Source organism: Galeopterus variegatus, unplaced genomic scaffold, assembly GCF_000696425.1.
Source record: "Galeopterus variegatus unplaced genomic scaffold, G_variegatus-3.0.2 Scaffold256, whole genome shotgun sequence".
Classification (NCBI taxonomy): Eukaryota; Metazoa; Chordata; class Mammalia; order Dermoptera; family Cynocephalidae; genus Galeopterus; species Galeopterus variegatus.
The window spans coordinates 282,029-309,363 of NW_007726367.1; the positions used below are offsets into that span (position 1 = coordinate 282,029).

The window sequence follows — 27,335 nt, forward strand, 5'->3', positions numbered from 1 at the left end:
GTATGAAGAAGCGGGGAGGGATGAAGAACAAGAGTTTAGAAGCATAAGAATGAATCTAGAGCAGTCTATAATTTACTCTTGACTCTCTAGGGCAGGGTTTCTCAACCGTGGCTTTGTTGATATTTTGGGCTGGCTAAGTCTTTTTTTTTTGGATGCTGGCTTGTACAGGGATCAAACCCTGGACCTTGGTGATATCAAGTCCCCAGAAAGCAGGACTACATCCTCCTCCCTCACTTGGGATGGTCCAGGGCTCAGTACCATATGGCTAGGGCTGGGGTTTGATGGATGAGTTTCCGTGGGGTCTTTCCATGGTGCTGGGGGCATGGCTAGATTAACGATAGGTGCCATTTTCCAGCCAGTGGGTTCGAATGAGCCGTATGGGAGTCATGTGTACTTTTTTGATAGCCATATGTTCTGCCACCCAATGGCCAGAGTGCTGGCTCGTCTGAGAGTTGCTCACACATATGTGGTAGCAGCAGCCCACAGACATTTGCTCCTTATCTCTCCCCCAGAGTGTAAGAGGAAACCTGTAAGACTCAATGAACAGCTCTTAGTCACGAGTACCCCCTGTCCATAAACGAGAGCAGCAGTGACTTGCTTCACTGCTCCAGGGTTGCAGAATCAGATGGTAGCAGTGGCTAGGAGGGCGGTGTAAATGAGTGAAATGGGCCATGTGTAAAAATCCTGTGATAGCAGTATAGATTTAAGAAATTAGCTTTCCTCTTAACTACCTTTAGAGAAAAGCAGCACAAAAATGATGATAAATGGCAACTGACCTTCAGTTTTATTGTCCAAAGATCTAATAGGGAACAGGAAGGCATTGACACCCTGGAGACATGCAGGGAAGTACCTGACACTGGCTGTGAGGAGCTGTGATCCTGGCATTAGTAGCCAGATATCAGTTTTTCAGAAGTTGGAATCTGATTTTTTTTAATATGAAATCTCTCACTATTCAATGTTGACAAGTAAGTAAAAAAAAAAACCAATAATAATGTAGATGAAAAAGCATGGCCTGCACATGAGGCTGCCCATCGGTATCCCTTGTGGCAAGGATGTGATTAGGATTATTTTGGTTGTATCAGCCTTGCAGAAATAAGAGTGATAGGATGGATATACTCATCAGCATCGTGTTAGAACTTCACAGATGGACCACATTTTAAATAATGTTATAAATTTTTTTTTTTTTTTTGGAGGCTGGCTTATACAGGAATCAAACCCTGGACCTTGGTGTTATCAGCACCATGCCCTAACCAACTGAGCTAACCAGACAGCCCCCAAAACTTTTTTTAAAATCTAATTTTTTTCCTGTTTGTTCCACTGCCTGTGGAAGGTGTGTGTGTGTGTTAGTAATTAATACCTTCACTTGCTAAAAAATCAATATGAAAAGGTGTCAAGTGAAAAGTCTCCTTTTATCTCTACCTCCACCTGCTTCATTCTCAGCTCTATATATACCCTTTCAGTATCTCTTTAGGTAAATCTCTTTCCCCCTCTTGTGATCAAGAAGTACAATCACTTACATACTGCTCAGGACCCTATTTTCTTCCTGTGACAATGGAACTTGGCAATCTTTCTTTGTTAGTACCTCCAGCATTTCCCCATTTAAGATAATCAATTAACTCAAGTCCCGAACTTGTGTTTGTTTACATGACTCCTTCGTAGTTGCAAACATCTTGCTTGCACCTAACAGTAGCTTTTAAACTATGTTTTGGCAGGGGCTGTGTGAAAGGACCTTTAAGCGTCTGTACCAGTATATGCTGAACGCCGGTTTAGCCAAGGTGGTCTCCATCCCCTTACAAGACATTCACCCTGAATGTGGACCTTGTAAGACAAAGAAAGGTAAAGGCAGAGTTTTGGCTTCTGTTCCCTTGGCTGGCTGGCTGGTGGCTTTCACTTTTCTCTCCTAAGCTCTAGCCTTTCTCTTTGATCATGTTCTGCCTTGCAGTGTGATGATTTCACATATTTATTCAACTCTTTATTCCTCAGTCCCTCGTTCAGGACTTTCTATGTAAAGAGTGGCCAGAAAATGTTTGCTGAAAAAAGCACTTCTAACTCCCAGTAGACATTTCTATGTGGGTATACCCCAACATCTGAGATCATGGTGTCCAAAAAACAAGTTCATCTTTTCCTTTTTATACTAAGCCACTGTTCATTCTTTAGTCAGTCTTTTTTAAGTACTTGCTCTGTGTTTCATAGTCTTGTCATCTAGTCCTATAAGGTAGGTGGTGTTATCACCATTGTAAGAAAATTAAAGTTAAGAGATGCTAAATAACTTACGTAAGGTTAAGCAATCAGTATGTGGCAGAGGTGGGATTTGAACCTTCTAAGAAAGGTAAACCAAGGACAATAGACTATAAATCTTTAAAACCTTTCATAGTCTTTATTTTTCTCTATTCTTGATTTTTGTCCCATGCTGTTTAGCCTTCCTGATTAACCAAAATCATTTTTGTTTTATTTTTATTTTTATTTTTTTTAAAAGATGACCAATAAGGGGATCTTAACCCTTGACTTGGTGTTGTCAGCACCACACTCTCCCAAGTGAGCTGACTGGCCATCCTGTATAGGGATCCGAACCCATGGCCTTGGTGTTATAAGCACCAGTCTCCCAGGTGAGCCAGGGGCTGGCCCAACCAAAATCATTTTAAAAGCTGAGGGTCAGAGATGATACATGCATTTATCTGCATTTATCATGTCGAAGTACATGCATTTATCTGCACTCCACCCAAACTTCGCCACAGTGATGATAAGGGATATAAAAAGAATAAACCCACAAGCACAAAGAGAATATGACAGGAAATGACTGTAGGGAGCCATCAACAGCATTTTGATGCTCAAGGTAAGATGGACACATGGTAACCAACTGAGTAGACTGGGAAAGCTAAATGCCTAAGAAGGGTGATAGCCAAGAATTGACACCTCAGAACTCGAAAAAAAACTAAAAAATTGGAGATTCCAGGCACCTTTGAAAGCACATGTGTGGGGAGTGTCTTAGTTTTCTGTTACTTATAGCAATATCTGAAACTGGGTAATTTATAGAGAAATTTATTTTTTAAAGTTCTGGAGGCTGGGAAATCTAAGGTCCCAGAGGTGCATCTGGTGGGAACCTTCTTCCTGGTGGGAACTCTCTGCAGATTCCCAAAGTGGCGCAGGGAATTACATGGCAAAAGGGCAAGAGTGTGTGCTAACATGCTTCTTCATCTCCTTATAAAGCCACCAGTCTACTCCTGTGAAAATCCATTAATCCATTAACTCATTAATCTGTGAATGGATTAATCTTGAGTTGCTCTGGCCCTCAAGATCCATTCATCTCTTAAAGGCCCTACCTTTCAAATACTATATTAGGATTTCCCACCCTCTTAGTACTGTTGCAATGGAGTTTGCATTTCAACATGAACTTTGGAGGAGACAAACGTTCAAACCATAGCAATGGGGCTAGAGACAAAAAGGATTGGTTGATACTCTGTGTGAAAGAAGTTGCACCCCGGGTCCCCTCCCCTACTTTGCATAGCTAGATAAGATGATTCTTCCCACAGACAGAAGTCTGGAGTTATCTCAAGGGACTATGCACCAGAGGGTTTCCGAACTCACAGACCTGAGAGCAGGCTGGGGACAGGGTGCTGTGCTGGAAACTGGATATATGTGATAATCACTAAAAGATGAGACTCCTCTCAGCTGCCTTTCCCAACTTGGCTGTCTCTTGGTCTAGTCTGTCACTTGATAGGGAACATCGTTCTGTAGCTTCTTAAAAGAGAAATGGGCTCCTAGAACACTGACAGCCAGACTTACAGTCCACTAGACGAAAGGCTGGAGGCTTCTATTCTGAAGAAACTGACCAGTCCAAGAGAAAAGTCCTCCAGATACTGAAATTTGGGGGTTTGCCAACAAAATAGTTGTCCCTGCTGTCTCACCCTTTACTGGAGCCCACATGGTGGCAACCTTTTCTTTCCTCTTGCCCACCCTCTAAAACATTGGGCAGCATTTTAATGCTTCATCAAATATTTGAGGAAAACTCTAGCATTAATGTAAGAGAAACAAACAAACCTAGGAAACAGAAACAGCAGGGAGCAGAAGAAAACTTAAAAGTGAAAAAAGAGTCCTCAGAAAAGAGTAGATACTATATCCATGCAACCAGAGCATAGGCTGCAAAGAAGCAACATGCAGAAAATAAAAAAGAGCTCTTAGAAATAAAAGAATAAAAGAAATATGACTATTACAATTAAAGATTTATAGAATGGGAGATTGTAAGATAAAGTTGAGAAAATCTCCCAGAAAGAACAGAATTCAAAAGAGATGGAAAATGGGAGTTGAAATTAATAGCCCGAGCTTAAAAGGTCCAATGTCCATGTAACAAGGGTTCCAGAGAAGGAGGTACACGCATGTACACAGAGAATTGATTGGAGAGGAGGAGATTAGGAGAAATGACACAAGGAACTTGCCCAGATCCGAAGGACATAAGTTTCCAGATCAAAAGACCTACTGGGTTCCTAGCATAATGAACATAAAGAAACCCATGCCAAGATGCAGCATCCCGAGATTTCAGAAATGTGGGGATAAAGACCCTCTAGAGAGGACACCTCAGACTTCCCAATGGTAACTGAAGCTGGAAGACATGGTAGCAGCACTGTCAAAATTCTGAAGGAAACAGACTTTCAGTCTGGAGTCCTTTGTCCAGCTTCAGCATCAATCAGCAGTGAGAATAAGGATGAGTTCACACATGTCCACACTCAAACAGTTTATCTCCATGTTCCCATTAGGGAGCTCCTGGTAGATGTACACCATCAAATGACAGAATTAACCAAGAGGCAGGAAAGCATGGTGTCCAGGAAGCAGGGGCAGGTGAAGGAAAACTTGGGGCTGTGGTGAAGCGAGACAACAGGACGACAGGCCCAAAGAGCAGCCAGTTCTGATGAGTGGATGGGCGAGGGCTCCAGAGTGGTGGAAGTCCATGCAAGTGACAGGTTGCTGAGGGCGTGTGAATGAGAGAGTCTGAGCATGAATTAGTTATAGGCATGTAGAAAACCAACCAAATGGGAAAGAGTGAAGTTATTAATTCTAAGGACAAACAAAAGGTGTACAAGAAAAAAGTGCTTAGGGACTGTGTGCTTGACTGTGGGCATAGGAAATAAGCATGGAGAATGGCTTCATTAACACATCTCTGTGGAATGTGTGCTGAAGGAGGACTTCCCCATGCCCCCAGCACTTAGCTCCGTGCCCTGTGGAAGTAGGCAGCCACATTTGTCATGAGAGTACAGACCACCAGTCTGAGGGATCTTGGCTTCTTCCTTTATTATCTAGCTTAGTTAATGGAATCACTGCTGAGAAAAGTCTGAGAAGATGGTAACACACAGACAATTACAATACTGCAAGTATATTAACAAAGAGAGGAGCAGCTGGGAGGTAGGGAAGCCCTCCTAGAGCAGAACTTCATCTTCAAGTCCCTTGTTCTTAACACATTCTTCATTGCTGAGTAAATATGCAAGTGATCAAATGACTGGAACTCCTCAAGGGAAAGAGGGGGTGGCATCAGCCTTTAAGTAGAGAGGAAGTTAGAACAGATTGCTGGGTCCTGTTGCAAGGAAGAAAAGGTTCACAGAACTCAGAGGTGGCCTGGGGAATTTAACTGTTAGGAGATTCCTCAGTATTGGACTTGGAAGTCTGATCTGAATGCTTAAAATACTCATGGACTGTGGATCTGTCGGAAAAGTGTTAAAAATAAACAGACTGGAGTAATTTTATCTTTAAAGTAAAGAGAAATTAAGGAGGAAACTTAGTTCCTTAAAGAACCTTCTTTGCTGGGCAGGCAACCATGGATAAAGGCTTCTGCCAGGCGTGAGATCCCTGGAAATTCAAACTAACCATTTGAAGCTAACAGATACCTGACTGGACTTCGAAGTAAGAAGCCCTGGGTTAGAATTCTTATTCCATCACTTTCTGGTGGGGTGGCCTTCAGCAAGTTATTATTTGACCTTCCTATACCTCAGTTTCCTCCTCTGAATTATCTGGGGTAATAGTATGCACTTTCCAGGGTGTTGTGAGGCTTACAGGTGGCAGGGTACACAGAGTGTTGTGGGGCGAACGCACAGAGGAATTCAAGACTGGCGTCAGTGTTGTAGTTTTTTTAGCTCTTTATTTAGTGTTGCATCTCTTTGTTCAGTGTTACAGTGCTTTATTGCTTGCAAGCAAGGAGAGTACTGGAGGGCAGAAAACTCCCAAGCCAGTGTCTCCCAGAACAAGGGAAACGACCCCCTCATATAGCCTAATTCCTGCCCTCCTGTTCAAGTCCTCTTATGTAAATGAGGGATGCTGTCCTGCTAATTTGGATTGGCTGATTGTGGGACACAGTCCGTAGGTCACTTTAGGAGCCTAATTTGCCTCTGGCCCCTGGGGGAGGGGTGTTAGACTGCTGTTATCTCATAGGGGGCGGGCCCAAGAAGCAAGCAGGGTAAATGGCAGGGGCTTGAGTTTTCAGTGGAGCATGGAGTTTCTAAAACAGTTTCTCAAGTGGAAAAGGGAAAGGCTCAACAATTTAAAATGCTTAGGGGTCCCTGCAACAAGAGCAGGGCCCACATGCTGGTGGCATGCAGGCCCCATCTAGCAATGTATCTTGCTTGGCTCATAGTGTTTGTTTTCATTGAATTAGTTGTTGCCATTTAATAATCACAGATTTTCACCTAAAAAGCCTCACTTTCAAGTTCTCTGTAAAAATAAAATAGGCAACATGGAGCTGCATTTCCTTAGTAGCAACATGGTAGGCAGAGAGGGGCTGCACCCTTTTGATGGGGCTTGCCTTCCCCATTCACCAAGGACACCCTCCTTGCCACCATCTCACCTGCAGCCTGCTTCATTCTTGTATGTCATCTGCCTGACCCTTGAAGGTACGTCCTCCCACAGGACCTGTCCCACAGTGAGCGGTCCTAGTTCTCTTGAGGCCTGGGGCTGGGAGGACTTCCTAAAAGAAAGGTCAGCATGACTCAGAGTACCGGTAGTGGTAGCTTGGGGTCCTTGTGCAGGGATAAGAGGACAGGCACCCTAGATGAAAATTAGAATGTTTAGACTGTCACGCCCACGCACACATGCATGCACTCTGAGCCTGCTCTGATTGCAGGAGGCTCTTCTCCCTCCCAGGGTAGTCTCTCCCCACATTGTCACCCAGCTTCTCTGCTGCTCAGGCTTGAAACCAGGGCATGTTACCAGCCTTTCCTGCACTTTGCCTGGCACATCCATCTCAGTTATTATCTGCGTGGCTTTTTTCCCGGTAGGTCATGAGGTAGTCGAGTGATGGCCATACCCATTATGTCCTTAATGCCTGTGCAATGTCTGCTTGGAACAGAATAAGCGCTAAGTTAATGTTCAACAAATTTCATTTAATTAAATGGAACTTTAGTGACTTTCCTTGTGCAAGCAACAGCTGAATGCACAGTTTTCAGGAGTTTTTTGCCTTGAGCTTTGTCATTCTGGTTTGCAAAATTAACATAAAACCTTCCTTCTAAGGCATTATGGAGTAGAGAAGACTTAATAAATAAAGATGATGTATTATTTCATGTAAATTTACAAATGTGCCTGGATATGTATGAGTTACTTCTAAAATTCCTTAAATAGTTTGGACTTAGACATATTTCAAGTGCATATTTCACTGGACAGAAAGCCACAATGATCTGTTTTGCAAAAAACAAAAAACCTTCGTAGTAAAAACAGTCTCCCTGAAATGATGTTTTGCAAATTTGGATTATTTTCTTCAAATATTTACTAGTCATCCTGTGTTTATTAAATTGTGCTGAGAAAAGGAAGGAAGAGAAATAGAAGTTAATTTTGCAGTCCTTCAGAAAACTATCATGGTTGGAAGCTAGACTGGGGCGGTCACTTGAGTGGATTTTCCAGGTTTGGTGACAAGATGAGGCCAACATTGAAGGGGAAGGGGTGGTAAAGTATCTGTACTCCACTGTTTATGATGTGGACTCTCCCCATGGCTGTTGCCCCTGTGACTTAAAAAATAAGTTCAACAAGATTGCAGGACACAAGATTACAAAAATCTGTTGTATTTCTATACACTTGTAATGAATAATCTGAAAATGAAATTAAGAAAACAAATCTGCTTACAATAATTTAGGAATAAATTTAACAAAAGTGCAAAATGTATACTCTGAAAGCTACAAAACGTTGTTGAAAGAAATTTAATGTCTAAGTAAATGGAAAATCATCTCTTGTTCATGGATCATTGTTAAGATGGTAACACTCTCCAAACTCGTCAACTGATTCAACACAATCCCTATCAGAATCCCAGCTGACTTCTTTGTAGAAATTGACAGGCCAGTCCTAAAATTCACAGGGAATTGCAAGGGACCCAGAAAGCTAAAACAACTCTGAAAAAGAAGAATGATATAGGAGAACTCATACTTCCCACTTTCAAAGCTTACTACAAACGAACAGTAATCAAGACAGTGCGGTCCTGCCATAAGGATAGACATAGATGAATGGAATAGAATTGAGAGGCCAGAAATAAACACATACATTGATGGTCAGCTGGTCTTCTGCAAGGTTGCCAAGACCATGCAATGGAGCAAAAATGGCCAGTCACAAAAGGCCATTACATTTATAGGAAAGTCCTGGATAGGGAAATCTAGACGTAGATTAGTCAGTGCTTAGGGCAGGGGTGAGGGGATAGAGGAATGGTAGCTAAAGGGTCTGAGGTGATGAAAATGTCCTAAAATTCGTGATGGGTACACAGACCTGTAAATACACTAGTCCCCCCTTATCCATAGGGAATATGTTCCAAGACCCACAGTGGATGCCTGAAATCATGAATAGTACTAAACCTTGTATATACTATGTTTTTTTTTCCATCTGATTAAAAATAACCCACAGTGGATGCCTGAAATCATGAATAGTACTAAACCTTGTATATACTATGTTTTTTTTCCATCTGATTAAAAATAATTAAAAATAATTAAAAGCAACAAAAGTGATTAAAGGATACTAGTGAAAAAAATGAATAGTAACTACCGTAATTAATAATTAAGATAAATAAAAGAAGCAAACACATTTTAATATGGCAAAAACTATTAAAAGTGAGGACTTAAAAGAAGGGGGTTATTATCCCCAAGAGTGTGAATTCCTGGGCTTGAGTAACTTCTGCAGGGGCACAGGCACCTCTCCCTCTGTCAGGAATGGTCCTCTCCCCTCCCCTGCTGCTCTAACTCAATCCTGGGGACAGCAGGAGCCATCGACCTCCTTCAGCAGGAAAACGTGCTGCCCAAACTACTTAGGAAAAAGCTGGGGCAGGTGGAAGGGGCATAGGGACTGGGGAAAGATTGTAGAGAGTCAGACTGGGGCAGACAACCACAGACATGCCTCAGACTTAGGACGGGCCATGTGCTGAGGGAGGGGCCCCTGAGATTTTCCTTCAGGATCTGTCTTGGGTGTAGCCAGCTGATTGCTTTGGGGGGAGGAGGGAATGCTCCTGGGAGCACTTGAATGTCCATACAGGGTGACCAGCTAGCAACAGATATGGGGGCCAGCACAGAGCCCTTAGGAAGGTTTGCTGTTGTCATTCTGCTTGGCAGCGCACAATTTACACCCAGCCCTTCTCATCTGTCGGTCACACTTCAAGAACTTTGGGGACTGAAACCAGTCAGTCACTAACCCACCCCAAGGGTTCAGGGAGGTGCTATTTGCACTGGGTTTTTAATGATGGCTCTGAAACTCTACACCAAGAATTCCTAAGCCCTTGTAAGCCCCCATGTGTGTTATTGTCAATAACTTTGTTTCCTTATGCAATTAGTAAAAAAACCCTTAGCCTCTGGGCTTGTCTAAGGACCTTAAAAAGAGGAAGGAACTGGGTGAGATAATACCACATTTTTTCCCCATTTTGTGGTCAGCTTTGGAGCGGGGAGGGGGGAAAACATCAAGACAATATGCCAGGCTCTGTGCTAAGTGTCTTTTCTTTTATTCCAGTCCTGCTAACCATCTCCTCTGTACTTCTCTTTCATTTCACTGATAAGAAGGGGAGGCACAAATCTCTTGCCTAAACTCACAGAGCTGGTAAGTGCAGGTGCAGGGACTTGAACAAAGAAAGTGTGACTCTTGAGCCTAGCCATCAATCAGTCCCTTCTGCTGCCTCTCATGAGTGACTGGGCTGGATCCAGGAGAAAATAGAAGTTGGGTAGGTGAGTGCCTGGGGCCTGAGCCAGGGGGATGGGGCTAAAGGTAGAACCAGCCTGCGACAACTCCTAGTGTTACCTGGCACAGGTGCAGCTGCCTGCCCCCAGACAAAAGCAGACCACTCAAAAGTCAAATGTTGGTGAAAATGGAAATTAGCTTTTATTCAAGAATACTGGTGACCTGAGGGGAGGTGTTGGACTCACCCATTTCTCCAGTAGACCTGAAGGCGAATGGCCAAACTAAAGTCATTTTCAAGATTCAGATTTACTGAGGGGTTTTTAAAGAGGGGATTGAGGGAATGGAAAGGGAAATGAAAAGCAGGAGGGAGGAGGATGTGAGCTGCGGGAGCTCCGTGCAAGGAGCCAGGTGCAAGGTCTCGCCAAGGCTCCGTCTGGTCTCTGCTTCCATCCTCGCTGTTACCTCAGGGTCTGGGTAGTACGTGCAGGTCTGCAGCTTCAGGCTGGCTGGACAACAACTTTACATTCATATAAATAATGACATCTTGCCCCCTTAGCCAAGGTTCAAAATATCAAATAACGGTGGGGAAAGGGGAACTCAGAGAAGTGCATGCAAAGAAAAAAACTGTGTCCTTTTAAAATTTACCTACAGCCCATGAGATTTTAGGTCCCCAAACAGCTTCAGTCCTGCTTACTCCAACAGTAGGGGCCCGAGAGTCTACAGATTTGGACTCCCTGCCAGGGCTCCTTCCCTCCAAGCCATCTTTTGCATCCGCCACAGAAACAGCTTTGAGTCAGTCCTAAACATCACACCTACAAGATAAAAAACAAACTATCCTTTTCCTGGCAAACACACCTTCTGCAATCTACCTTTTTCTTCTTTCTCACCTTCATTCCTGCCCCTCTCCTGCCACTTCAACAGTGAGCTTGTCCTTTTCCACCTCTGCGCCTTGGCTCATACTGTGCCTTCTGCCTAGATGTCAGTCCCATTCTGCCTTGTCAGACAATTCTTTATCCTTTAATATCCTACCCCAATATCACCTCCTCATCCTACTGCTTTCTCATTTCCCAGCTTTGTTCATGCTTGAAGTAGAGCCCTGAAGGCATTGTAGCGTATTTCTCAGTGTTGGCCCTTCCAGAGGTCACCTGGCCAGAACATTTCAGGTGTGATGCACGAGCACCTTGTGTGCATTCAGTCATTTAGCCCTTCCTACCAGCTTGTTCTGGACATGCTGTTAGTGTTAGTCCTGGTTTATCAATGAGGAACTTGAGGCTCAGAGAGGTAAGAAGCTTCCCCATGGAAGAGCCAGAACTCACACCCAGGCTTGTGTGGAGACTGAGCCCATTGTGCTCTCTGCACCACCTGCCTCTATCTCAGATGTGACCTGCAGGGACAGGAAACCCATCTGATTCATCTGTATGTGTGATGGGCCTGGCACAGAAGGAACGCTGTGGATTCAAATTGAATTAAAGGCTCCAAGCAATCCCCTGACATTTTCAGCCCAAGTGACCGGGTATGACACTTGATCCTCAAAAGCTGTGTTTTCCCAAGGTTGTGGTAATGACCAATAGTGAGCATTTACTGAGCACTACTTATATGCCAGTCCCTGTATAAATGCTCTGTGAGGAAGATACGATTCTTGTCCCCATTTTACAGCTGAGGAAACTGAGGCATAGAGGACATACCACTTAGCCAAGGTTATACAGCTGGTGGCAGGTCCCACTAGACAGGGTGACTCTGGAGCCCATACTTTCCACTTGTGCCGTCACCCTGGGAGTGTGGTCCACAGTGCCTCCTCCATCGTTCCACTGCCGGCCTGGGTGCAGGGCTTCCAGCCTGGGCAGGTCTCTCTGCAGTCATCTGCGGCAGGAATCTCACATGCCTATTCAGTTTCCCAGACTACCTGAATGACTCCCAGCACTGACCAGCCCATTCTCCATCAGGGGTGGGTGTGCCGTCACCCTGGGAGTGTGGTCCACAGTGCCTCCTCCATCGTTCCACTGCCGGCCTGGGCGCAGGGCTTCCAGCCTGGGCAGGTCTCTCTGCAGTCATCTGCGGCAGGAACCTCACATGCCTATTCAGTTTCCCAGACTACCTGAATGACTCCCAGCACTGACCAGCCCATTCTCCATCAGGGGTGGGTGTGTGTGTTGGTAGAGGACGGTTAACACTCTGAATTTACATGACATTTGCCTGGCTCACCAGTAAGACTTTTCCTTTGCCTGTAACCTTTAAAGAGGAGACCTGCCCTGGGCTCATTTGTGCCCATCTTGCTTTTGTCCTTTCCGGGTTATCGGGTTAATTGTGGTGAAGTGCACCATTCTGCTAGAAGGCCAGAGAGCTCTTCATCAAAGACGTGAGAAACACGGGCTCTTGGCTCCACTTCTCAGTTGCTCTCTACAGTGCTAGAAATTTGAAATTCCAGTCCAGCGAGGTGGCCTCGTGTAGGAGACAGCGGTTAGATCCCATAACCCCTCTGAGTCTCAGGTTTCTCTTTCTTGAAATGTCAGTGATCACATGCAGAATCCACGTAATGAGTAAGTAGAATAGCACTGAACACACCTAGCACAACGCCTGCCTCATACTAGGAAGGATTCGCTCTTTGCCTTCTTCCTTTCTGGGTCTTCAGAATGTCTAAATTAGGCCTGTCCTGGCTCTTTGACACAAAAGAGCTGCGTGATTCCTTTGTGTTGAACTGCTGGCATTGGAGCACCACCTCTTTAAAATGCCCGCAGCTCCTTGTGCTGTGAGCACGTGCAGTCATCTGGCTGGTTGTATCCCCTGCCTTTTGTTCCTGGAAAGAAAGCCCTGCATCCAGGGATCAGTGGGTGCCATTAACTGAAGGGATTTTAATAGTAACAGTTGAAATTCTGAGGCTGGTGAAACTCTGGAACTCTGGGAATGTGTAAAGTGCTGATGAAACCTGGACTCACGAAGCACCATGTCCATCCTTCACCTGCCTTGTCTCTTGCAGTTCTCCTCACAGTCCTACATGGCTCGACCTTGCCTTTAGCCCTAGTTTACAGGCAAGATAGTTGAGACTTGCCCATGCTCACCCAACACAGGCTGGGGCACCCAGCTCCATGGCAAGAGAGTCCAGGTTCTTAACCACCCTGCTATGTGCCTTTTTTTTGTTGCTTTTTTTGTGGCTGGCCAATAGAGGGATTTGAATTCTTGACCTTGGTGTTATATTACCGCACTTTAACCAACTGAGTGAATCAGCCAGCCCTATATTGCTTTTCTAACACAAGGTCTCCAAAGTAAAGATGTACATGGCATGGCATGGGAAAAGGGAGATGTTTGCATGTGTGTTGAGAGACCAGATACAGACACAGCTTGGGTAAACAAAGCAGGCCTTACTGATGGATACAGAAGAAAGTTAGTGTGGTTGGGATTCACAGCAGAGAAATCAGCTAAGCTCTGTGGCACAGGCAGAGCTGCAAACCCCATGGGCTGAAACCTTGCCAGTAGCCATCTAGATGAGTCATTCCGGGCTTTCTGGAAGCACAGCAGCCTTGCACTAAGCCAGTCTCTGATGTGCCTGAGCAGGCCCACCCACAGCACCTCCTCCAGATCATGTGCTCTTTGTCAGTTTGGGACTAACGATGCCCAGTGATTGTAGGAAATAGCCAATAGTCCTCTGATATCACCCTTAGCCTTCCCTGGCCAATGGCCTGGCTGTGTAGGTGCCTTCCTGAACCCTGTGCTCAGAACTAGAGCAGGGGTAAGTTCCCATACCCAGAGGCCAGCTCTGGGCTTCTCCCTACAGTAATAAGGGACCAACCATCTTTAATGCCACAAATGTCTGTTATGCCTCCACCCTGTGCTAGGTGCTGGTGATACAATTCAGAAGAACTGTTCTGTGTTGGTAGACACCATCAACTCTGGAGGCAGAGAGCCTGGGCTTACATGCTAGCTCTGCCACTTTATAGTTCCATCACTTCGAACAAGTCACTTAACCTCTCTGTGCCTCAGCTTCTGCATCTGTGAATGGAGCTCATGGGGGCCTGCCTGCTTCGGGATTGTGAGATTTGAAGGGTTAATTCATATTACGGCCATGGTACAGTGCCTGGCTCATGGCAGGTACTGGGTGTTAGTGTTGAGGGATTGCTATATGCCACCCTCTGTATAGGTAGAGAACATTGTCATCCCATTTTACTGATTGGAAGACAGAGAGTAATTTCCTCAAAGTCACAGAAGTAGGAAGTTGTAGAGCTGAGATGCAAACCCCTGGCTGCCTGGCCCTGGAGCTCAAGTTTATCCTTATGGTCTCCCCGAGCCCCCAACCTGGCTGTCGGTAGAGGAGACCACCGTGCCACTGGGGAAGGCTTTGATGGGATAGGTGCCAGGTGCTGCAGTCATAGAGGTGAGACCAATGAACCAACTGGTGGTGAGAAGATCAGAATCTTTGAAGGCTAAGAGGACTTCCCTTTCTGCCCGTGAGTCCATGAGTGCACTAGTGACATTCTCCTCCTTCAACTGCGTTTACTTTGAGGGCTGTTCTGTATATCTTCTCCTGGCTAATTGCCCCTTAAGGAAGTTAAAAAGGAGTGGAAGAAATAACGCTGGGCTGTTGGCTGAGAATGTCTGGGCCTGTCTCCCCTAAGTGATGTCCTGTGCCGCTGCTCAGGCAGAAGCCAGCGTTCCTGGCACTGGATCACTCAGCTGTTCCGTCACATCGATGTCTTTGAATTAGGGGCATATGTCACCTGAGGGTTAGAGCCTGGGCTCTTGAGCCAGACTGCCTGGTAGATCCCAGCTCCTCACTTGCTCAGGGGTAGGAGTTTGGACAAGTTCCTTAGCTCCTCGGTGCTCTCATGTGGGGACTGGGGATGACAGCACCTGCTTCCTAAGGCCGAGATGAGGAGCAACTCATGCAAGACATGTGGAGGAGACCTTAGGACAGTGTCCGGGACATAGGGAGTGCTTGGTTGGTAGGTGGTGGCAGTGTCATCATCAGAAGCAATAGGGTGCTCTTGTGAGCACCACTATAGGAGTGAGATGGGTGGGGTGGGATCTGGAGGGGCTTCACTAGAGGACAGAGAGGAAGGTGGGATGGAGAATGGCATGGTGGTCAGTGTCTGTCCGCAAGCAGGGTGTGTTAGCTGCCAGCTGCCAGAAGTGCTGGTGGAAGAAAATCCCAAAGGGAGCCTGGCGGTGCCCCGATCCCAGGCACCCGAGCCTTCAGGTGGTTTTCCCCTATTCAGATGGAGAGAGAATAGCAGGAGAGGGTGGGGCAGGGGTCTGGAGCAAAGGGCAAAGTGGCCAGGGCTTGATGTTTCTTCTGATGAAATGTCGTGCACTGGGGTTCCTGTCTCTGTGAGGCATGGAGGGGACCAGCACCAGACTAGGGCCTGAGGACCACTGAGGCCATCCACACTTCTGCCTACCGTTTGCCCCAGGCCAGCCCTCCCAGAGGGTCTCCTCTGAGGGCATGGCCTTGATGAGTTCAGGGCCCCAAGAACTTCATCTGCAAGCCATGTGCTCTAGCCCCATGAGAGTCCCCTGGCCATGCGGGGGTGGTTGGACCTGACCTTCCTTAGATGTCAGTCCTTGTGCTCTCGGGTGGGTGCTTCATACCTCACTGCAGGGTCCTCAGTGACCATGGCTCCTGTACAACAGAGGCTGGTTGCAGAGACCAGCTTTAGTGTCCCCACCCCTCGCCGTAGTGCCCAGGGATTCTGCCCATTGGCATGCTGACAAAAGGTGGTGGAGACACAGCCTGTATTATTCCTGCTACTGTAACAAATTGCTACATACTTAGTGACCTCACACATGTTTATTATTATCTGAGATGAGTTTCACTGGGGTAAAATCAAGATGTTGGCAGGGCTGTGTTCCTTCTGGAGGCTCAAGGTTCATTCCCTGGCCTTTCCTAATTTCTAGATGCCACCTGCATTGCTTGGCTCAGGGTCACTTCCTCTGTTGTAAGCTAGCAGCGTAGCATCTTCCGTCTCTCATTCTGATGTTCCTGTTTCCCTCTGGTAAGGACTCTTAATATTACGTTGGACCCTCCTGGATAATCCAGGGCAATCTCATCTAAAAATCCTTAACTTTACCACAACAGAGATTTTAAAAAAAGAAAAAAACAATCCTAACTTAATCATTTCTGCAAATTCTCTTTTGCTGTGTAAGGCAACATATTCTCAGGTCGGAGGGATCTGGGCCTGGGCATCTTTGAGGGTCCGTGATTTTGCTTCCCATACTGTCGTATATCATAGGATATCTAAGTGTTCCCTGCCTGAGTGACTTTGCCTCTGTCATTGACAAGCTGTTGGGAGCTTGGGCAAGTTACTTAACCCATCTGTATCACAGTGACTTCATCCATCTTCTAGGTTGTTAGGATCAAAAGAGTTAGCGCATGGAAAGAATCAAGATGTTTTTGTTTTTTCTTGTACTTTTCTAGTCCTTATTTATATATTCTCTTGTTATGGCCATAGGTACAAGCTTGTTATTTTTTTCCCCTATCATACCATTGCAGGCACAGTGAGTGTGGCAGCTTTGGGTACATCACCACTTAGTCCCCCATGGCTGAGTTTTAGATCACTCATAAGAGCTGGGGCTGTGGAGTGCTGAAATGCACCTGTTACACTGGTAGCCATTGCCTCATTTTGAATTGTTTTCTTAGAATAAATTCCCGCCTCAGAACCACTGCAAAGGCCTCTTGAAACGCTCTGGAAGGGTTATGGAACTCGTTTATGCTACTGGCACCCCTTATTGGCCATGGGTATTAGGTAAAAGGAAAAAGATGTTTTTCATTCTTTCAATAAATACTGCTTGCCTGCCTCCCAAGTGTGGCCCTCTTCTGCGTGCTGGGCAGAGACCATGAAGAGACAGATGTGTCATCTGTTGTCACGGAGCTGATGTCTAGCAGGAGAGGGTGACTGTGTACTCCGTAGGACGAACACAGCATTTGTCATTTGTTTCATTTGCATTTCTTTGTTCACTCATCCTTTTGAAAATAAGAAGTCATTTTACAGAGTAAATTTTCAGATCTTGTGCCCCAAGACTTGCAGTTTTTAACTGTTCCAAACATGATGTGTACAGCCTTTCTCGGGACCTCTGCTGTGACAGTTCAGGTCCCCTCACCTCCTCCATGCAGCACTTTTTATTCATCACAGGGACCGACGTCATGGTTCGCTGCCTCAAGCTGCTGAAGGAGTTTAAACGGAAGGTTGAAGATGACCACGACCAAGATGATGATGACGACGAGGAAGTCATCTCCAAGGCGGTGCCTCCAGTGGACATTGTGTATGAGCGAGATATGCTCACGCAGACCTACGAGCTCAGTAAGTCCTGTTCTCACGCCAGCTCAGATGTGGTTCCTGAGCACTGGAGTCAAGAAATGTCTTGCCCACGTGGCAAGAGAGGGCTCTGCTGCTGAGAATGTAATGCAGCCAGAAGCACTGTGGTTCCCTTGAAGGGTTTAGGCTTTGGGATCGGATGTGAGTTTGAATCTTTGCTGTGCCACTTAATGGTATGACTTTAGCAAGGTTTCTGAGCCTCAGTTCCTGCATCTATAAAATGAGATGTATTAGTCAGGGTTCTCCAGAGAGACAGAACCAATAGGATACATACAAGAGGTAGACATATGGGAGAGGAGTTATTAGGATAATTGGCTCACATGATTGTGCAGGCTGAAAAGCCCCATGATGGGCATCTGCCAGTGGAGAACCTGGGAAGCAGAGCCGTAGTGTGGCTCAGTCCAAATATGAAGTCCTCAGCAGCAGGGGAGCCTCTGGTGCCAGTCCCGGAGCCCAAAGTCCAGAGAGCCTGGGGTCCTTATGTCCAATAGCAGGAGAAGAAGGGTGTTCCAGCTCCAGAAGAGAGAGAGGACAAATTCCCCTTTCCTCTCCCTTTTTATTCTATCCAGTCCCCCAGCCTGTCGGGTGGTGCTCGCCCACACTGAGGGCAGATCTTCCCCATTCAGTCCTACCAACTCACATGCCAATCTTCTCTGGAAATATCCAGACACACCAAGAAATAATGCATTACCAATTATCTAGGTATCTCTTAATCCAGTCAAGTTGACATCCAAATTTAACCATCACATGTGGATAATACCCACACTAGCTCATTGTGAGGATAAATGACATAGGATTAAAATGTTTGGTACGTAGAAAGTACTCAAAAAACAAAACAAAACAACAAAACCCCACAGCCATTAATATTATTACTTGAAGGTGTGCTTTCTAAGATAGGTCTGGAGTCACCCAGGCTGGGAATTCTAGTAAGGAAGGAGCAAAAAAACTGTCTCTCCCATTCCTCACTCATCCCCTCGATCTCCTAAAATTTCTGTAGGACAGCAGTGACTCTGTGCTGTAAGTGTGTGGCCTCAGGGTCCTGTGGGTAGCAGTACAGAGGAGAAGATGAAGTGGCTGCAGGAGTCTGACTCAGCAGCAGGTCAGAAGCCACGCTGGCAAGTCGGCTTTCTGGAGGGCTCCTTGGCAGTTGTCCTAACATCTCTCAGATATGTTCCTCAGAACACAGTTTGAGAAAAGCTGCCCTTAACCCTTTCATCCCCACTTTTAGCATGTTGCTAGTTCAATATAGGAACACACCCCAGTCATCTCTTTTCATTCCAATGTTTATTTTTATACAGGTTCCATATAGCAAAACCTCCTCTGTCCAGATTGATTTTACCTGGTGGCCTCAAGTATGCAGATGCATCAGGAAATAAAGGGGAAAATATTTGTGAACAAAGAGCTTTGCCACCAAGTCTGCCCTACAGTTCACATGTTTTACTGGTGGGACTCCCTGTCCACCTCCCACCCCCAACCGGGCTCCTTCCTGGAGTTCTCAGTCACAGATTAGCAGAGTGCATTTAAAAGGGCCTCTTAGAGGCAAATAGAATAGCAGTACTGAGAAGCAAGAGCTTGTGGCAGGGCAGGAGCTGACCAGCTATACAGAGCAAATAATTGGCAGTCATCTGCTGGTCATTTACTGTGGGGCTGAATTGCATTATTTCCTCCCATAGTCCCTGCTTGCAGAACTGTTAAAGGACAATGCAATAGTTGGTGTACTTAGTGCCTTTGTCTACCAAGAAAGACAGGAAAATTAAAAGTACACATTTTCAAAAGTTCGTAATTAAAAATTATTTTGATGCTTTTTAAAGGGGACAATTTCATTTATCTGAAAATGTTCGTTCATGTGAAAGGGCTAATTTCCTGCTGCCGGGGAAACATGATGTTCCTGGAACTTACTAGATCATCTGTAGATCGTTTCACATTTAGTATTTTAATATGGAGGAGTCAGACAGTAAGCAATTCAAAAAAAGCTATTAATATGGTTATTCGTATAGTATAGATTGTTCAGAGTTTTGGGAGAAGAAGGACATGATGTTCCTGGAACTTACTAGATCATCTGTAGATCGTTTCACATTTAGTATTTTAATACGGAGGAGTCAGACAGTAAGCAATTCAAAAAAAGCTATTAATATGGTTATTCGTATAGTATAGATTGTTCAGAGTTTTGGGAGAAGAAGAGAGACAAAAGGCATGTATTTCCTTCTATCTGTTTGTTTCACTGCATTGAAATGTCTGTGCTTCAAAAGGGAGGCAGGGATGGACTTGTGCAGAGCAGCTCCTGTGTAGGGTTGGGGTTCATGTGTATTGTTTTTCTCACAGTTGAGCGCAGAGGCACGAAAGGAATCTCCCAGGCTGAAATCCGAGTGGCTATGAATGTGGGAAAGCTGGAAGCAAGGATGCTGTGTCGGCTTCTTCAAAGATTCAAAGTTGTCAAGGTAACCTTCTGAGCCATCCTCCCAGTTCATTTTCTTTGGCTGTGCACATGGCGTGATGTTGGAGGAACGGCTGGGACAGAAGGCTGGATCTCCTGCCATCTGCGTCGAGGAGATGGATAGATGACTGCCCAGGGGCTGAATGCAGTCCACAGGCATGCTAGGTCTCCTCCTCACTGCGTTTTTGTTTTCACTTTTTAAAAATTGAATGAGTGGTCAGTATTGACAGGTCAGAAGGCAATGTGGCTGCACCCGGAGCTCCCTCCTGTGTGTGACAGTCAGCTGAGGCCAGCTGGTGTCTGTCTGTCCCCATCAACCAAGCAGTGCTCTCCAGGGCTCCCCATTCCCACTGTGCTCTCCCGTTCACTTGTGTAACTTGCCTGGCTGCTGGGATACCAAGGTGGCTGACTACTACGCCTGTGTGGTGCTCCCCTTCTGCAATTCAGACACCTGCCATTTCAGCCCTGGGTGTGTCACTTTCTTCTTGCCCACGTTTGGCTATTTTGCTGGAAGGCAGTATTAGAGTTGAGCTAATGACCACAGAGCATGTAGCACCATCCCTGGCATGAGGTTAGTACATAGATGTTACTGTTTCTCTCATTAAGGGTCTTAGGAAGAGCCTCCGTCCCCTGTTCTAGAAGATAAAATGGGCCTGAATTGGTGACAGCCCATCCCTCAGGGCCCATGGCATTGGCTCAGTGGAGCTGGTGCCCTCTAGGCCCTGACTATCCAGTCTGTGGCACGTGTTGAATTTTGTGTAACAAACACTGCTTACTGGCCCTTTTTGTGGGCCAAGCCCTATGCCAGGCACTGAAGCTGTCCGGAAGACCAAATGAGGGCCCTGCTCCTGAGGAGCTTACCATCTCAGGGTCGCACTTGAGAAAACTACAGGCTGCAGAAGCAGGACCTGAGGGTGGGGAGACAGGAAGACCCTGGAGGGTGCCTCAGTGGCCCCTGACCTGGGCCCACGCAGTGAGAAAGAGGAGACCCAGGTAAAGCTAGAATAAGAAATAGATGTCACAGACTACAGGGCACCTGAATGCCCATGGGCATAATGGTCTTTTGTGAGTGTGATAAACATGTTGTTTCCTCTAGGGGTTCATGGAAGACGAAGGTCGGCAGCGGACCACCAAGTACATCTCCTGTGTGTTTGCGGAGGAGAGCGACCTGAGCCGGCAGTACGAAAGAGAGAAAGCCCGGAGCGAGCTCCTGACCACTGTGAGCCTGGCCTCCGTGCAAGAGGAGTCGCTCCTGCCCGAAGGCGAAGACGCCTTCCTTTCTGAGTCAGACAGCGAGGAGGAGGGCAGTGGCAGTGGCAAGCGGAAGGGCAGAGGGCCCCCAGGGGATGGGCGCTCTTCTGCGAGCCTGGGGCCCTGGGCGCAGCCTCATCACTCCACGCCGACCAAGGGTAGGGGACGCCATGGCAGGTGGGGCAAGGGCGGGTGGGTTCAGGAAGAGGTTGGGGCTTGATGGTGTCACTTGTGTCACATACTCACGGGTTTGAGGGGATGGTCCTACAACCTATGTGCTGGCTGCTTGCAGGTCATTTCTCCTTGGTGCACGTTTTATTGGTTTAGTTGTGTTTTTACTATTAAAGGGATGAAATTTCATAAGCTTTCTCTCTCCCCTTCACTCCAGCAATCTGTTTAAGAATCCCTCAGGTTTTTAGTTTAGTTATAGAAAATTTATTTTTATTTTTGTTTTTATTTATTTATTGAAATAGAAGACTTTTTAAAAAACGTGTGTGGAGGGTGGTACTGATGACAAATTTGCAATCTGGAATCGCCCAGACAAGGGGCACTGAACATCTTGCTTGGTCCACTGTTCTAGTCTTAAAGCAGACTCTAAACGGAACCCTTTGATTGTGTGGGTCTGGTGCACAGCCAAGCGAAGGTGTCTCTCGCTCTCCCCTTGATTCATCTACCTCTGCTGTCCTCCACAGGTGGGTGGAAAGTCTTCAACCTGCACCCGCTGAAGAAGCAGCCATCTTCCCACCCAGGAGCTGCTGAGGAGAAAGCTTGCCGGGGCCTTGTCAGTGGTGGGGACAGCTTCCTGGACACCAGCAGTTCCTCAGACCCCAACGTGTCCTTTGGCTCCCACTGTGTGGAGAGTGGTAGTGGTGACATAGCCGTGATCGAGGAGGTCCGGCTAGAAAACCCAAAGGTCAGTGCTCGCACAGGGAGAGCACTGTCTCTGAGAAGGAGCCTGTAGTGGGTGGATGTCAGCCTTTTCATGTCTGTGCTGAAGAGTCACCCAATCACAGCAGAATCAGGCACAGTATCAGTGCTGCCTGCTGAGTGCCAGCTCTGTGCCAGGCAGTGGCTAGGTGCGGCAGGGGGAGCAGGTGGTGCTCATCTGTGTAACCCCTTCACACAGCCTGTGTCCTGCACAGAAGTCACCTGCACTGTTATTTACCTGGTGTTTTACTTTCCAGCAACTTACTCTTATCTCTTTGGTTATTTTAGAGGGAAAATTTGTATGGCTGACTTTGATCAGTGGTTCTCACCCTGGGCCGGTTTGTCCTCCCGCCCCACCAGGGACATTTGGCAATGTCTGGAGACTTTTTGATTGTCACAACTTAGGGAGGGAGATGTTACTGGCATTGGGAGGTAGAGGCCAGGATGCTGTTAAACATCCCTTAATACACAATACAGCCCCTCACAACAGAGAAGTATCCAGCCCTGAATGTCAACACTGCCAAGGTTGAGAAACCCTGCTTTAGACGAAAGGCCAATATCATTTGCCATATAAAGAAGGTTATCATGGGGCCGACCCTGTGGCGTGCTCAGGAGAGTGCAGCGCTGGGAGCGCAGCGACGCTCCCGCCGCGGGTTCGGATCCTATATAGGAATGGCCGGTGCGCTCACTGGCTGAGCGTGGTGCGGGCGACACCACACCAAGGGTTGCGATCCCCTTACGGGTCACGAAAAAGACAAAAAAAAAGAAGGTTATCATGAAGTAAATACAATAAAAACAAAACTATATTAGTACATTCTGGCTAGATACTGTTGTATGTCAAGGCTTTAAGATGCAGTAGAATCAAACCAATACTTTTTCCATCAGTATACTTAGAAGGATTAAGGGACAATTGATATAGGAACGCCTTTCTCATATGATTCAGTTCACCTAATGCCATCCTTTGTCACCTAAAAGTTCCTCAGTGGCACTTTTGCCAGCAGTGACACCTCCTGTACTTTGGAAGCACAGAGCAAAGGATGAGGCACCTAGCACATGATTCAGTTCACCTAATGCCATCCTTTGTCACCTAAAAGTTCCTCAGTGGCACTTTTGCCACCAGTGACACCTCCTGTACTTTGGAAGCACAGAGCAAAGGATGAGGCACCTAGCACAGAATGGACTTGTGATTGGGGCTGGCTTTTGATTCTCTTGCTGCAGTTTCATTCAGGTTTCACAACAGCCCTGGGAGATAGACACCAGCTGTGGTCTATGAGGAGGGAGCGAGGTCCCTAGGGATCGAGTAACTTGCCTGCTCAGTGAATGACAAAGTGAGGAATGGAACCCGTGTGTATGTGGAGTCCCTGCTCTGGCTGCTTCTCCATTTCTGGAATGGAAGCCTGGGCTTTGGTAATGTCCCTGTAGCAGATGTGATGGGGCACAGGTGGATTTTCTAGACCCTTTCAGTACTTTCCTGTTTGTTGGTGGTCATGATTGGTATTGTCACTAACTGAGGACCCGGGCCTGCCAGCGGCAGATCCCAGCCTGTCCTCGAGGGTTTTGCTGGCCTTCCTCCCCCTGCACCGTCTTTGCACCTTCTCGTCGGGTCCACGCGACTCCAGCAGTCACTCCCTCCAGGCCTAGAATTCCTGCTATTTGTTTCCTAGCTTGGTTCTTTCTTTTTGGGGCTGATACAAATCTTTTCCCAGAGTGATGGCAGCATTGTGTCCCTCTTTTGTGCCCTTGCAGAGAGGAGTGGCGTCAGCTACTGCTTGGAGGCACTCAGCAGAGCACATTTTACTCTGCTGTCCCACAGCCCCATGGACAGGAGCTGGATTCACTCATGTGGCTTTTCTCCAAACGCGAGGCAGAACAGAGGTCTTTCTGCCACTCTTGGGACCCTTACTGAATCTTTGAATCTTCCCCCCCCACCCCTTCTCTCTTCATGAAGGAACTGTGCCTCACCTGGAGCTCCCATTGTTGGCAGGGGAGTGTGCCAGGGTCTGGCTGTCCTGATGCCGTCACCAAGGAACCTCCTTGGACGTGTTCCCATTTTGTCAAAGTGCTACTGCAAGTGAGGAGGCAGCGAGCAAATGTATCCCGGGCCACTGGATGGCACTAACTTATGCCCAGTGATCTGCAAGGAATGTGCTGGAGTTAGGATTGCCTTTCCATGTGGGGTTCCCATTTGAGCTTTAACATATTTTGATCCAAGGGCAGAAGGAGCAAGTTCATTTTGAGCTCATGGAAGAAAGGAAATAGACATGAGAGAGAAGTGGGCATTCTGGCAGGGAAGAAGGAGGAAGCTCAGATCTGCCCTCTCCTTTGTTTCTCACTCCCCATTGTCCTCTTTCCTCAGGAAATCCTGTTCTGAGCTCAGAAGCCTGCCTCTGCTTCACATCACGTTTCCCAGGGAGACTCCCGTGGCTTCCTGGGGTTGGAGTTAGGAGCCCTGTGCTAGCATGTGTTCATGCTCTGCGTTAACTCTGGACAGTTACTCAGCCTCACTGAGTCCTAGTTTCCTCTTCTGTGAATAGGAACGATATGTAATAATAATGTTGCTCAGAGTTTTTGATGAAAAATGCCTAATCGAGTAACTGGCACATAGTCCTTCCTCAGTATGTCAGTTTCTTCCATGCCATGTGGAAGAAGTGAACATTGGGGGTGCTTTCTGCTTTTTTAGGAGTTGCTGTAGTCGATGCCTCTAATTTCTGTTCAGAAACCAGCTGATCCTCATAAAGTTTCCCGGGATCCTCTACTATCTCAAAGCACTGAAGTGGTAGGGCAGAGGAATCCTGTGTAGGGGAACAGACTTTCTAACTTTCCTTTTTGAGAGATGGGAGTAGAAATTCCTGAAAGAGGGAAGGTGTGCCTCAGGGGTGGTGTCTGGCCCCCGATCCTTGCTGAGCCCTTTGTATCCTGTGCTTTTGGTCTCTGCTCTAGGAGAGTAGCAGCTCCCAGAAGACTGGGAAGCATGGCCCCAGCCAGGACAAAACTTACCGGCTGCTGAAACGCAGGAATCTCATCATTGAAGCTGTCACCAACCTCCGCTTAATTGAGAGCTTATTCACGTAAGGAGTGGTCTGTCTGTCTGTCTTGCACTGATAGTAATTCTCCTACCAGTTAGTCATCACAAGCCACAGAAATGACTAGAGGCACTCACATCTCTGGTCTACTGTATAGAATCTTGTGGCATCCCTTTGTGGGAGAAAGGATGTAGAGATTGTTCTTGTTACTTGAAGAGTAGACACTGGAAAGTGGCGATATGCTAGCCTGGGAGAGAAGTGGGGAGCTAGCACTGGAAGCCATGCGGGGGTGCGCTTGCCCTTCTGCTCACCGGAGAACTGTTGCTACGCAAAGGTGAAGAAGAAACTTAGGCAGTAGCATCACCTGTAAATTTTGTTTTTAGTCCTCTGTGGAGACTTTTGTTCAAACAGAATCTTCTAGAAGAAAAAATCATGAGACACAAATAGAGCTTCTGTGTTTGGAATGGAATTGAGACTCTGAGCTCTGGTTTGGTGCTTGTAACTCACCATTACCACTACCTCCTGGGGTGGTATCTTCGGGCTTCTGAGGCACCCAGGGAAAGCCACTCAATGAGAAGGAGCCTTACCCTCCAGTCGGGGACATGGGCTCTTCTTCAGACCCTGTCTCTATAACCAGGGCTGGGTAGGGGGTGGGGACCATCTGCAGATACTGTCACCTTGATCCTCTCTTCTTTCCAGTGAGAGGTTTGGTTAGGTGTATCTAATGTCCTTTCTGGCCCTGCTGTTCTATGATCAGTGCTTGAGAAATATCACCGTAGTGACTCAGTAAGATCTAGAGAGTGAGAGGTATCAAGAAAGGAAACAAAAAGAGCTTCAGATCTGATGGGGACCGTGGAAGACTGGGATATTCCTCGGCTGGGTGTTTGGTCAGCATGTAGACCTGCTAAAGACAGCTCTTCATCATGGTGCTCTGTTTCCCTGCTGCTGTTGCCATGAATCATGTAATCTCTTTAGTTGCTGCTGAAAGGCTCAGCATGAGGAGCTGCTGGGCTTGGTGGCTTGTCTGTCTCTCACTCATTTACCAGAAGGAGAGGATCTTTAAGATCTCAGGAAGTCAGCCATTCCAGGGTGGGTGGACACCCCCTCTACTTCCTCCCTCGTTCCTGGTGGATCCCATTAGGCCTGTCTCCATTGCCTGTGTTGAAGAAGGTCTCCCATGTTGAGGTTGGGGACATTAACTGCTTATTGTGTGATGCCCAGGATTCAGAAGATGATCATGGATCAGGAGAAGCAAGAGGGCGTGTCCACCAAGTGCTGCAAGAAGTCCATCGTCCGCTTGGTGCGCAACCTGTCTGAGGAAGGGCTCTTGAGACTCTATCGGACGACAGTCATCCAGGATGGTATCAAGAAGAAGGTAAGTGGGGCTATGCTGGTGCCCACAAAGGCAGCCTCAGGCTGTTGAGAGTTTCCTTGTCTGACGCCTCTGGTCATCGTTGTTTCTTGGTTGTTCCTTTGTTGCCAGTGACTTGGAATTTCCCATTATGCCTCCTAATTTGGGGAACAGGGTTTATCCCAACTTTATGTGGAAGCTGGAAGCAGAAAAGAGCGACATCTTGCTTGGGTCTTAGTGCAGTGGTGAGCCCAGGGCAGGTGCCTGGCCCCGCAGCCAGCCTTGAGAGAGAGGAAGAGAGTGGAGGCATCTCGAAGTTCAGCACAGTAGCACTGGGAGAAATTCAACAACATTTAGAAGGTGGAGAATTTAGACTAAGCAGCAAGAGCATTCTCCGTGGACACCCGAGGAAACGTATCCCAAAGGAAACGATGGCGGCCACTTAATTAGGATGCGCTGCTGGGGTTTTCTGATGGGAGACAGTACATCTCTGCTGTCTCAATTTATCTGTTTCTGTAAAATTTAATGTCTGGGCCATTCCCATAGCAACTGTAGCTCAGCAGCGTTGCACATATTCTGAGGCATAAATTTTTCAGGGTCAGAGTAATTTGCGATAGCGCAGCTGGGCATTGGGGCCACAGGGACTGGTTCTGTGGGACAGCACTTTTAATTTCCTGACCTTTTCTTCCTGATTTCATTTTCAATCTCTGCCTTAAGAAAGCTCTACTTTGATAATTTTTTTTAATAGGGTGGCAAGGTCATTTCTGCTTTGTTTTACTATATCTTGTTTTTTGAGAAATTTGAAAAATACGGAGCAGTACAAAGAAACAGTGTCTACTGTGCCAAGTTGACGCTCTCATCAGTTTCTATATCTGCTGTAAATCTTTCTTAAGTAAAATAATAAAGTCCCCTTGACCCTGCCCCTCCCTCCC

The 27,335-nt window shown here is 46.7% G+C and overlaps 1 protein-coding gene across 1 annotated transcript in view; it reads left to right on the plus strand.

The window, feature by feature from the left end:
* GTF3C1 (general transcription factor IIIC, polypeptide 1, alpha 220kDa) overlaps positions 1-27,335 on the plus strand; it is an 85,233-nt gene that overhangs the window by 16,567 nt on the left and 41,331 nt on the right. The window contains exons 6-12 of the mRNA XM_008566614.1: positions 1,713-1,836; positions 17,235-17,402; positions 19,740-19,855; positions 20,948-21,260; positions 21,795-22,015; positions 24,970-25,097; positions 26,274-26,427. Coding sequence (XP_008564836.1) covers positions 1,713-1,836; positions 17,235-17,402; positions 19,740-19,855; positions 20,948-21,260; positions 21,795-22,015; positions 24,970-25,097; positions 26,274-26,427 — 1,224 coding nt within the window. The remainder of the gene's footprint in view (positions 1-1,712; positions 1,837-17,234; positions 17,403-19,739; positions 19,856-20,947; positions 21,261-21,794; positions 22,016-24,969; positions 25,098-26,273; positions 26,428-27,335) is intronic.